Consider the following 12559-nt stretch of genomic DNA (forward strand, 5'->3'; position numbering starts at 1 on the left):
TGTGTCCAATAGGGTCTACTTTAAAGGCTTCTAGCAGCACAGCGCGTAGGTTGCACGTTTTGGCAGTAGTTGCAATCGATTTCTTAGGGTTTCTTTGTATATAATAGACTAAAATTACACCTATTCTGAAAAACTCGAAGTTGGTGTTGTCTATTTAGATGTAATCTATATAGAGAGGAAAGGAAAGGACTAAGACAAGCCTGCGAAGGTGATCTATTACTACCTATCCTCTTTCAAACAAAAGAAGGTATAGAAGCAACTATTACCTTTATTTAAGAAACAAAGGCTAGAACACAAGCCTGGTACAAGGGAAACACAGAAAACGAGGAGTAATACCTGTAACAGGTAGCCACACACCTCCCCCACCCTATCCTACCCCCTACCTACCAACCAATAGGCTACGAGCCTCACCTTCATCTAGTTAAAACCCCTCCTAAATATCGTAGCTAGAAACAACCTACTTAGATACTTGTAGGCCTTAAAACCCTACACGTCTTATATAGCCCTTCGGGCTGAAAAAGGACGTTAAACTAGAACAATAATAATAATAATAAGCTCCTGCGTTCCTATTAGCCCCTCTAGTCTTAGCATTAGAGCCTAAGCTCTGTGAGAAAATTCTCACAGGCGTAAGAAAATAAAGGAAGGCCTCCTTCTTCTCCCTACTATGCGCTAGCGCCTTAGCTGCAGGTGTTAAAAGTGCTGTTAGTCGATTCCTCGTGGTCGGTTCTCCTAGATAGCGTGCTTTCCTAGCGGTTTCTAGAAAACTCGAAGTTGGTGTTGTATGGCTATCTTTCGTAGGAATGAAAAGGTACATGTGAGTAGAATAAGAAATCTTGCGTGCCTTCGCAAGTGGTGTATATCTCCTTAACTTGGTAACAGAAAAGGCAAGGCATCCAGGTATATTCAAGCAAAACGCCCAACACCAAAGTCCTACAGACTTGCATCGTCAACCCTCTGTCTTCTCCCGGACTCCGCTCATGTTTTTACTTTGCCGGTACTCCAGGAGGCAAGCGCCCATATGCCCCTGACGACAAAGTCCTCGTCATCGTGACCTCGCAGGCTCATCTTGCCCTTCTCCAGTTGGTATCTCCGTAGCTCCTCATAGATGACCACCAATGTATCCTTGAACGCATTGCTGGGTTTGCCTCGCCAAGCACAACCCCCTCCGCCGATTTTGACACAGCACCGCTCCACCACCAAATTCATGACGTCATGTCTCTTGGACGGATAAGGCTGTGGCGCTGGGAAGTGGGCGATGCTTTGGCTGATAAAGACAGTGTAGAGGTGTAGTAATGGAAAGTAGCGTGGAGCCGTGAGTTTGGCACCATCAATGATGTATTCCCAGGAAATGTGTTCGACCGTTATGGGTAAGCAAGCGTTTGCGCGCCAAATCAGTCGGTTTGTACGTGAGTTTGTTGTTAGCCATTTTGGCAGGATGGCGCCTGCGCTGGCCATCAAACGTGCCAGGCGCACCAGCGGGACTGCAAGCCCAGTTGCTAGATTCGGCCGTCCCAACGAGTCCCAAGATGCGGCAACAAGGTTGTAGCAGTCCAGGACGGGGTCATTTTCTCGGTTGTTGGAAGGTCGAGTGCAGCGGGTGGTGTAGATGAGCGCGGGAATGATGGCTTGATCGAGAATTGAAGTGACGTTAAAGAATTCTTTGGGATGTTGCTGCCAAAGATCTTGCAGTCTGGACCAGATTTTGCCCATGAGCACCTCCAGGCGGTCGGGTGGCTGGTCACAGAGCGCCTGCCATACCGAAGGTATGTTGAAAGCTTTGCGAGGGCTCTTCTTTGGTACCAAGACGTAGCGGCAGATGGGGCAGGCGTTTGTGTTTCCTCGACCAGCGATAAACCATTTTCTGATGCATTTGTGGCCGAATATGTGTTGGCATGGGAGCGCAACAGGCTTATGAGTTGCGCTAAAGTGCTCAGTGCAAATGTTGCACGTATCGGCTGGATGGAGGTGTGCTTCGAAGAAGTTCTCCATGACTGATCGACGTGTGTGGTTGAGGGTTGAGGGGTTGGTCCAAAGAAGAGGCCAAGAGCCCCCAGGGTATTAAGGGAGTATCCCGAGTGTTTGTGGATCTGCATCAGGCGTGAAGGGACTGTCGCCAGCGAAGTGTTTGTGAAGGGGTAGCAGTGACGTGTGATTTGCGATTCACTCATTCGGTCACGTTTGCAGACGGTAGCAACGCACTTGGAGCCAATGTAGAGCCTAGTTTTGGTTGAAAGCTTCCCAAATTAGTGTCGACATTTAGCGTCCGTCCTGTGCGACTCCACCGTTGACGGCCGTTGCTTTCTGTTAGCTGCATGAAGACTACGCCATTGTTCCGCTAGCCAAACAAGCATACTCCAAGCCGTCTCAACACAACCAGTTCATCGAGTCTTCACATGCTTTGATTGCTCTTTGCGATGTCCTTTGGAAGAACTGACAAAATTCTTGTGGCGCGCTAGGTTCTCGTACTGACATTTCAGCATGACCCTGTGTTCCGTGCTCCAAACATATGTGCCTGACAAGACAGCATGACCAGTCACATGGGCAGTGGAAGTCAAATTTAGGCAGCCCTAAATTCTTGTGTTAATATATGACCGAGTAGCCAAACATAGCTGAGAGCATTACTGGTTGTGTGCACTGTGAACTGTAGTCTGTGGACTGTAGTGGTCAGATTGCCAGTACTTTAACTCCACCACCATCCAGAGTTTCGTCATCGCAACCACCTGGTGAGCCCTTGGGTGGAGATACAAAGGCGCTTCAGTATAAGAGGTTCGTTTCCACTTTTGTTTTGGAACTAGCATCTCTCATCATGATAGAGGTTCGGTAAGGACAACCAGGTCTGTTACCGTTGGTTCACCAAAGGTATTGGTAGGTCCGTGGCTAGGAAAACAGTCGGAGGGAATCTCTGTGATTAGTTCTGCGTGTTTTCTCACTGCATACTTTATGTGGAAAGTGTTGGTTGTATACTGCCAATGTCAGGCCCTACAGCGAGGGACACAGCGAGGGTATTGTATAGGCAGGCCTGCGATCCAGCGTTGGAGTGCTGACCCTGACAAAACGTGTTGACAGGTTCATGCGTTCATGATTACCGCACCTGGCTGCGACAGGTTTTGCTTCTTTCAGTCCAAAATATGTACGCATCTGCGCCTAGACGGTCTTGGCGAACATCGCTGGAACGATCGTCAGCCCAGGGTATGCAGCGGCATGTGCCTTTTCTCCGATGACACCGTGTGCTGCAACGTCCATGAGTGTTTGATGAACAGTGCCTTCTCTTTACAACGAACTCTTGGAACCTGTCACGCGACTGTTGGTGGCTTGGAGATGCATGCGCACGCGCAACAGTTCAGACTCGGGTTACAGTGGGTGGCGCGATGCTCGTTACAATATCGTTTTACAGCGTCACACAGATGATAGGAATGATATCAAGGTCAGTGACGGCGAGATGGGTCTCTGGTAATCTAAAAGGGGGTTTCTCGTTTGGCGCATCTTCTAAGGGGCTGCTGCATGTACGAGTCAGTTCTGTCGCATGTGATCATGACCACGACTTTGGGAGCAATCGGCTAAGAGTAGGGATGCTTTTCTAGAATTACGGTTTGCCATGGAAGCAGTCCAGTATGGCGGCGGTGAGATATGCGGCGGCATCTGAGTAAGAACGTTGATTGAGCATGCACGGACTTGCGGTGGTAAGATGGATGCCAGCAAGCCACGTGGCGGGTGAGATCGATAACGCCGTGTGGCTGCGAGTCTAGCTTTCCTTGTCATAGCGTAGAATACCGGGCATGTATTATCAAAGCTTAGCAACTGCGGTTTGTTTGTTAATCTACAGCTCCCAGCAAGATTGAGATGCTCAGTCTTAGATACGTTGGGCCGCTACCCGCTCTTCCTTGAGCTGGTTTAAACGCCATGTAAACCTCACAGCAGATGCTGGAGAATATGAATGATATCTGTATATTTCACGATATACCCCAGTAGTGTTCGCTCTGCTATATACCAACTTAGCTACATCTCAGTCCCTTCAAGGCCCGCTCCCCTCACCTTCCAAACCACGTATTGCGGCTATGAGATAACTAGCCACGCATACTGTGACAGGTGATTGCACCACACCGCCAACAAACGCTTTTCGCTCCCCTTCACAGCCCCAGCTCAACAGCGTGGACTATGCACAGCCATCAGACACACAATGTCCTTGTCTCACGAGTACCCGCACAGCCTCTCGAAGCTCCTACTCAGAGCTATTCATACGGCCTCTCGGATTTCTTCCCCAATCCTCAACCCGCATAACAACAATACCCCACTTACCCACATCCCGCAAATACTCAATCCCTAGTCCTACACCCTTTTAGCTTCCACGTAGGCAAGCAGCATACATAAATGGCACTCGGACCGTACTTCGACCCGCTGGGCGAATTTGAGCCCAACACCACACGCTACAAACTCAGTGTGCTTGCTCCGCCCCGCCCATTGCCTAGATGGCTGCCGTTCTGCCTAACCCGTAAACACGATTCCGAATTTCCTACAGACAGAGATCAACTGACTCGGCTAGATACCTGTGCTACGCCCGACAGCTTTTCAGTTGAGGATTTGCCGGACATGGCTCGGAAAACTGTCGTGTTGAAGAGCGCGTGGTTTCCGTGGCAGATGCGATGTGAGCACGTGCGTGGAAGTGATGGGGCGGGGGAAAATGTCAAGGGATGCAAAGAGGGGTGTTATGTGATGGAGAAAGGGGGTGAAATGTCCAAGTGGAAGTGTGCAAGGGAGGACTGTGAAGGTCATGTATACTGTGGCAATGTGTTGACAGATGAGAAAGGGACGAGTTGTTTCGGAAAAAAGGGCGAGAGAATGGTTTGTTTGAAACGGTAAGGCGAGGGTCATGGCTTGCAGTGACTGTGAGCGTGTGGCGGATGCAAAGTGGAACGGAACAGTCGGTCAGAAACCGGAAGATTCAAAACATTACGACTGTGTATATTATCTAACAGCGCTTCGTATCGTGAAAACATATTCGCTCTGCAAGAAATTTCTTGAGCATTTCAACCCGTACATTGCATCTGATTCAAAGACGATTACAGGAAAAAGGCAGCAGCAGCACCAAGACCAGCCAAAGCAGGAACCATAGTCATGATTGGCGCGGCACCGGCAGAATCTGTTGACTTGGAGGTGGGAGAAGCGTCCTTTGAGCCTGAAGCAGTAGGCTTGTCGGACTTGACAGCCTGGGAACCAGAGGGAGTAGAGGAAGCAGTGGCAGAGGCACCAGTGGCAGAAGGCGACCCACCCGCAGAAGCACTGGGAAGCAGGTTCTCGCCAGCTGTAATGACGATGGGGAACATACCAACGTAACCTTCGGGTAGGGTAGTGGTCATACTGGTTTCGAGAGCGCTGCCACCACTGCACACGTCGGGATCAGCATCGTCTCCCCCGCAAAACGAGCTGATAGCAGCGTCAAGGCCCTTTGTTGAGATGGTGCAGGTTGCAACCTTTTCAGAAGTGTCCTTGCGTGTGCATTGGCCAACAATGTATACAGATGCACCCATGTCGGCCGCGTTTGCATCGAATCCGTAGTAAGTGTTGCCTGCGACAGTGATTGTTTGGGCGATATCTGCCTAAACGTGATTTATCAGTATATAAACTGTACACGGATCTTGTCTTTGCATACAACAAGTTCGCTAGAGCCCGACTCGGTTGGCAGTGCCATGGACATGGTGGTTCGATCCTTGTCGACTTTGACAACTGAGGCCTTGAGCGAAACGCCACCGCTATCAGCGCCGGGCATCCAGATGGAGGTGGTCAGCTGTGCGGCCGCACATGAGGCAAGAAGCGCGGCGGAGAAAATCTTAGACATTATGACGGTCGTGGGTCGGAAGCGGATGGGGCCTGGGGAGGTTGGAAAAGAAGGTGGATGGAATATGGATTCACACTAGCGACGACAAGCAATAACGAGTGGTGCTTGACAGGGAGCAAAGGAAACGGGGCCTTGTGAGTCTATTTAACTAGGAGAATCAAAAAGATGGAGGCTTTCGCTTGGACTGCTTGAACAGCGCACGATGCAGGCGGCCTGAGATGCACGAACCCCTGAAGCGGTGCTTGATTGGCTCCCAACGCAGACTAGTTGAAACCTATAGATGGGACGGCTGCCTAAAGGAATTCGTAGGAGAAAATCCTCCATGGTTCAAGCGGGGCGGAGTTGCCATGGGTGTGGGTGTTGGTGAAGGCACGAAGCTACGCGTAGCCTTTGTCCATATTCACAGGCTCGTGGTCATCTTCTCCACAAGCTGAACATCGGAACACATCCACCATGTGTTCTTTTGGCGCGTCTGGCCTCTGCCGCATCATGTCGATAGCGTTGTGCTGCGTTGATCGCATCTGTGCCGCGTTCGTGGATATCGAAATTCTAGATTGATGGCTTGGTTAAGGCGTGTTTCGGGCGCCGCCTGGGAGCCAATGCCGGAGGTAGCGCCAATCTCGCTATGCAGGCGAGGTCTAAGCGCAAGCTAGGCTGCCAGTGACAAAGGGGGATTTCACGGCAGGGCGCATGTCATCGGTAATCTGCCATGGCGAGCGAACATGTTGGTTGCATCATGTGGGTGTACCTGTGCAGCGAGGCGCGTGGTGGCTGTGTGCAAAGAGACAGAGACCAGGGCAAGAGACGTGGATCTGCAGGGCCGACATCCGCCAAGACCCGCTGACATAATATCGCCTTCAGAAAAGTGGCGCATCTTATCTACATAGGCACACCACAGGGTCACAATGACACCACACCATCGCAATGCATAAATTTTTCATCAAATAGAACAAGGCCTGATTGTGTGGAATAACCATTTGGATAAGAACTGGGTATCGAGAACCAATAGCAAACAGAACGCTACACAAACCCGTCTTGTCATAATGTCACACAGCCAATCTCGCCTTCAGCCACCATTCTCGCTGCTCATGTCAAAGCATGCCAGCGGCCGTGTCTTTCCTCACGCCCTCCAGCCACCTGCTGATACCGCTTCTCACATGTCTTGGACTAATCTCATCTTAGGCTCTCCTCGGTGTAGTACTCCGCCCCGCGGCGCATACCGCTCGAAAAGTTGTAATCGTCGTCGTCATTGTCTCGGGCGCGAAGCAGGTCTTTGCTCCAGCCCTGAAACGGCTTCTTGAGCGCCGACCGAAGCGATGAAGTAGAGAATGCGTGGTGCTGAGTCGACGCGTCAGGTTGCACAGCCGCACAAGTGACTGAAGAGCTGCGGCTGGTGGACTTGGAGGTTTCCGCGACCATGTTGGTATGTAGTAGAAATGCAAATAAAGAGTGACTTTGCGTTAAGTGATTGTTAGGAATGCTCTGAGAGCTTGCTGCTACTGCTGCTATTGATGAAGATGACTTTTTGCTTGGACAAGTTGAGAACCTGGGGCCCCAAAGACGATATATACGCCTTTGGCCAGACAAGTCCTTTCGCGCCCAACAACCCAACCACGCAACTACCGAGCCATCGCCGAAAACCCCAAGGTTGAAATACACCGTTACAGTGACCCACATCAAGAGCCTCAAGCCACAACGTACCTGATCAGCGGGGCCCCAGCAAGATACGAGGTTGCCATTGGCGCAACGCCCCGCGGGAGGCTCGGGGCGCTTCGGAATTGCTCGGCGAAACGAGTCAATTCGGACATGACCAGGGCATGTGACGTTTCGCAGGCGGTCTTTTTTCTTAGTCGATCATTGGGACATTCCGGGTGACATGGCCATGCATCGACGTTTTTTTTATCCTCTCTTGTGCGTTTTTTTTCTTCTGGCATCATATTGTTTACGGATTCTAGAAAATACGCTTATCTTGACTTGACATGATTCATGGAATGCAATGCGATAAGAAGTGCGCTAACTGACTAAGTGTACATGTGAAAAACGGCGGCCTAGATTACTCTCAAGGGGTTTTTTTTACAAAAATTGCTGCATGGATTGCGTATGCTCATCAAGTGGCAAATAAACAGAGAATAGTATCAGCCTCACCACAACTCAAATGTCACCCCTGTACTTCTCACTCATTCCGTTAAACGTTCCGTGAAATCCAAAACTCATCGGTCCATGCATCTTCGCTCTGCCCATCTCACTCAGGTCCTTTGCTCGAAGCACAAGCAAGTAGCTCTTTTCTTCATGTCCATCCAGCACCACGCTGAGTAGCACGCCATCGTCCTCCTCGGTGCCGTCAGGGTCAGCAACAAAGATGGGCTCGCCGGGCGTGTGTCCGTCTTGCTCCCAAAAAATTGACTTCTGCGTCTTATTGTCGAACTTGACAAGGCCGTCGAAGAAGGTAGATCGGAGGCGATCGGCACAGCCGTAAGAGTAGCGGTGCGGACGCAAAAGGTACGCTGGATTGATGGTTCCTAGTTCCATTGAGTTGAACTTCTCCGCTTTGAAGACAAGTTCGGCGGGTAGCGGCTGGGTGGTCGGGAGACCGGCGTCGACGCTGGGAAGACGGAACTGCGTCTGCATAGGAAGCGAAGACATGCGTCGCTCACCGGTATATTCAGGCGTGTCAATAGACGAGATGATGTTGTCGTAGTAGAACCGCGTCACCACGTCGAGGTTCTCAAACATGCTCAGCTCGGCGATGATATCCGTCTTGCTGGGGTCAGAGACAGACGGTACTTCCCAGGCGTTGATGCTGTGGAAGCAGAAGAAGGGGTCGCTCTCGTACGTTGCTACCAAGCCCTTGCCCTGTTTACGATCGACAACGTACCAGCGGGCTTTCGACTTGGGATCAAACGGGGCGATAGAGTCGAGAATGTTCTTGTTCCACTTGAGCGACAGACCACCCCATGTGATGTGAGAGTTCCAAACACAGAGTATGACATAGTTTTCTGTCAAGAAGCTCGAATGAATATAGGCTGGTGTACCAGGAAAGGTCGCAAGGATATCCGTTTCACCCGTCGCTGCCGACACGCGGAAGACGCGGTAAGTACTGTTGGGTCCAAGTTGGAGGTTGAAATTGAACATATCGCCCGTCGTGGGATCCGACTTTGCGTGGGCTGCCGAAAAGGGTCCACTGAGCTCTGGGTGAAGGGCCGCTTGTCTGGCATATCCCTTTGGCTCCAGCGTTTCTGGATCGATCCTCTTGAGTGCACTGGAGTCTGTCTTTACGACCAGACTCTTTATGCCGTTCGTGTGGTTGTTGGTACAAGTTTCCTTGCTACGGCCAACCTTGTCGCTGCCAGGCATGTTGATGGATAGAGTTACTCCAACATTTTTCTCATTCTGAAACTTGGACACGAACAAGCTCATGACCTTTTGGAAAAAGCTCTCGCAGGGGTCCCGCTTTGAAGCGAAAGTGATGCTGTCAAGCCTGCCTGTTGTACGAACGATATTGATGTACTCATCTACGATACGCCTAGACCGGTACGTCACTTTGGGTGGGCCATTGGGGCCCTCAAAATCGATCTGGAAGCGATGGACGCAGGAGAAGCCGTCAAACCAGTGTTTTGCAGCCCAAATCTTGCCATCGTTGGTCTTTGCCTTGAAGCCAAGGGGCCCTGTCCGATAGAGCACACCTGCAGCATACTGCGGGATGGTGCCTGTGACGCTGAGCTCCACGGGCTCGTGTTCTTGGTAGTCCGTATCGAATCCCGCTGTGTTGGGCCAAACATCCGTCGTTGCAACCATGTTGAATTATGGGTAACTAAGGCTTGACCGCCAAGTGATGCTAAGGGTTAATGACGAAATTCTTTGATCGACAAGAGTTGAAAGATCAGTAAATAGCAATGGGAACAGACAATCGTTGGAGAGGTGCGCCGAATACAGTTCAAGGATAACCGGATGGCGGATAAAATACGTGGCAACGGAAGATGGACTGAAGTATGGGAAACCTCTGGTCGTCCATCCGGGAATGCCTTTATACATTTCGACCGGAGTGGACGGACATAGGCAGACTTCCGCCAAGACAAGCCCCAAACTGCCTCGGACAAGGGATCCACTAGCAGGAGACCGCTAGTCATGACATCCAACGTACGTATGCTTTCATCTGAAGCCGCAACACCCTCCTCAAAAAATGCCAGCCAAGCGCCAGAGCCGCATTCGCTAGGCCTTGTTTATTGGCGGGAGATATTAGCTTCTGCTGTAGAAGATGTGATTGGTAGTGTTTGCAAAAAGCAAAAGCAGCAGTGATGGCCGTGCGCAACTCCAGCCATCTTCATAGTACCTCAAACTCCAGCGGTCAGCCACATGTGATGCTCGGAAGCACGAGCTAAACGCGACTTGAACCTTGGGAGCGGACACCAAGCCGTCTTGGCTCTACATCGGCGGTCTAGTCTTTTTGTTGTGGCTGACGTCTCCTAGATTTCAATGTGTTCTATTCGCTGGAGTAGAGGGAGGAGAGGAGTAACAAACCTCCGGTCCTGATCTTTCGGCCGCAAGCAATGCCAGCGGCCGGCCATGGATGCCGAAACATGGAGTCAGCCCATGCTCCAATGTTAGTCGTACGGCGCTACTAAGCTGCATTCGGCGACAGCGTGGCCCATCATCTTCGATGTTCAGGTGTATAGCGCGCTGGCTGACCGGCATCTTCACCACGGAGCATAAATCACCTGGAGCTTACGGCCGTAAGAGAACGCGGCTGTCGGACGGAGATGGTGGAGCAAAAGGCCAAGATTCTCGGGACCAGGTGGATACACGGAGCAGTTGCCGCCACTTGGCTGCCATGATTCAGGGAGAAACGTATCGTGAAAACCAAAAAGTCGAGCATGCGTAGTAGGTGTAGAGTAGAGGCACACAAAGTGGCGTAGAACCACTCCACAGGATCGCCAAAGGTGAGCGTTAAGCCAAAAGCAGCACTAGCGGCCCCCAAGCCTCAGCCCTACTAGTGGGAGACGGTTGTTGCATCATCAACATCCACGCTCGCTTTCACACAAACCCCCGCGTGCCTATCGTTTCTATGGCTCTTTGACAAATCCACACATAGCAAGCGGATACTTGCAAGTCCAGGTCCCAATAAAACCACTACATGGCCTCCTAGTCGAAACCAATCCTCGCGAAAACGACCGGCCCGCCCAAAGACAAATTTCGAAAGTCAACTTTCTTTTCAGGACACCTAACAACACGGGGCCCACGACCACCACAATGGGCGCCATACTGTCCCTCCCGTTTACAATACTCAATTTCGTCCTTCCCTTTACGCGCGCGGGCACACCGCTGTCGCAAGATCTTTTGCACACAGCCGTACTCTGCGGAACACTATATTTTGCCCCGCAGATAGGCGAATGGTACAATGCGCGGCAGCAAGGACACGGATATTCAGAGCAAGGGGAGCAGGAAATCCATGCGCCTCACCAAGGCGACGACCGGGAGCTCAGAAACAGGGAGCCACAGGGCGACGAGCCACCACTAGACGAGCGGCTAGTCCTCCAGGACGACGGAGAAGAAGAAGGCGGTGGTGGTGGTGGTGCAGGAGGCGCGAGACCACCCCGAGCACCCACTCCGCCGCCAATGCGACACCAGGCCCATGTCGAAGACGACGACCATGACGCGATTCCCGTGCGCCATCAGCACGAAGAAGCAGATCCGTTTGCGCCTGGTCCCGCCAACCCGCCTCCTGCGAACGCCCGCGCACCGCCCACACAGCGTACTGTCGGCACGAAAAAAGCCAAGTCGCTCGCGCGCAAAGACCAGCAACGCGCTTACAACGAGTGGCTACGCCAAGAAGCCGAGATACGTCGGCGGCAGGAAGACGAAGGCCGCGAGGAGCGCGAGGCTGCGCTGGCCTTGGAGCGGGAACGCCGTGCAGCCGCCGAGGAAGCAATCCGCGCAAAGGAGAGAGAAGAGAGGGAGGCTCTGAAGCGGGAGAGGGAAAAGGAGGCAGAAGAAGAGGCGGAGAGGAGAGAGCGGGTAGTCAGCTATGTGAGGAGTAAGCTTGAGCAGGATGGATGCGTCGATTTGGTGGACGCGGCGTGGAAGGAGGGCAAGGACAGTACGTGGGTGGAGAGACTTGTCCGCGCTTCTGGCTTGATGGGCCAGTCGCAGAAGGATGGCAGTCGGGTCATGTTGACGGGCAAGGATTGGCTGGTTAGGATCGACCAACAAGTCGTGGCGAGGGCGTATGCCGAAGCGGAGCACTTTGGACAAGCCAATGGTGGAAGACTTGGCTTTGGCGACTTTGGAAATATCTTGGAGAAGGCGGTGCTTGGGAGCATAGAGGCGTGAAGTCAATCATCACGCCTTTTGCATCAATGGCGTTTGGACAAAGGGACACAGGAAAAGGCAGGATACCCATAGATGAATTCGCAGCACAATAGCGCTACCAACCCTCGCTTTTTCGACGCTGATACGCGCCCTCTACATAGCATACAGCCATACTTTTCCTACCCTCGGTGTCGACAGCACCTCCCATCCCTCAGGCGCCCTAGCATCACCTTACACGCAATGGTTCGATCGCTTGAATGTGGTATCGTATTGTCCATTTTTATCATGCAACCATGAAAGAGGTCTTATTCGCCTAGAGAAGCCATGTCATGCATAAGATCCCCCAATTCCGTCCGATCAAAAATCCGACCAGACAGCCATTCGAAAGAACTCCTTCCAGAGACACCATGCACACACACA

General features: G+C 51.8%; 4 protein-coding genes across 4 annotated transcripts; 1 reads left to right on the forward strand and 3 right to left on the reverse strand.

Annotated features, from left to right (window-relative positions):
* Window positions 1–975: 975 nt before the first annotated feature.
* SETTUDRAFT_154777 (uncharacterized protein) lies at window positions 976–1989 on the reverse strand (the record flags this gene model as incomplete). The annotated part of the gene is made up of 1 exon (XM_008029457.1): window positions 976–1989. One exon carries the CDS (start codon window positions 1987–1989, stop codon window positions 976–978), a length of 1014 nt encoding a protein of 337 aa, XP_008027648.1.
* A 3068-nt stretch (window positions 1990–5057) lies between these two features.
* Window positions 5058–5833, reverse strand: SETTUDRAFT_90080 (uncharacterized protein; the record flags this gene model as incomplete). Its single annotated transcript, XM_008029458.1, has 2 exons — window positions 5058–5594; window positions 5651–5833. 2 exons carry the CDS (start codon window positions 5831–5833, stop codon window positions 5058–5060), a joined length of 720 nt encoding a protein of 239 aa, XP_008027649.1.
* A 2151-nt stretch (window positions 5834–7984) lies between these two features.
* On the reverse strand, window positions 7985–9777 carry SETTUDRAFT_42322 (uncharacterized protein; the record flags this gene model as incomplete). The annotated part of the gene is made up of 1 exon (XM_008028902.1): window positions 7985–9777. The coding sequence occupies exon 1, from the start codon at window positions 9626–9628 to the stop codon at window positions 7985–7987; it is 1644 nt and encodes a 547-aa protein (XP_008027093.1). The 5' UTR covers window positions 9629–9777.
* Window positions 9778–10886: 1109 nt separating this feature from the next.
* Window positions 10887–12210, forward strand: SETTUDRAFT_163890 (uncharacterized protein). Its single transcript, XM_008029459.1, has one exon. It carries the CDS (start codon window positions 11081–11083, stop codon window positions 12158–12160), a length of 1080 nt encoding a protein of 359 aa, XP_008027650.1. The 5' UTR covers window positions 10887–11080; the 3' UTR covers window positions 12161–12210.
* The last annotated feature ends 349 nt before the right edge of the window (window positions 12211–12559 follow it).

The sequence above is a fragment of the Exserohilum turcica genome, assembly GCF_000359705.1.
Source record: "Exserohilum turcica Et28A unplaced genomic scaffold SETTUscaffold_3, whole genome shotgun sequence".
NCBI lineage: Eukaryota > Fungi > Ascomycota > Dothideomycetes > Pleosporales > Pleosporaceae > Exserohilum > Exserohilum turcicum.

Excerpts from the sequence above, each read along its gene's own strand:
- SETTUDRAFT_163890 (XM_008029459.1), top strand. The coding sequence starts at position 11,081 with ATGGGCGCCATACTGTCCCTCCCGTTTACAATACTCAATTTCGTCCTT.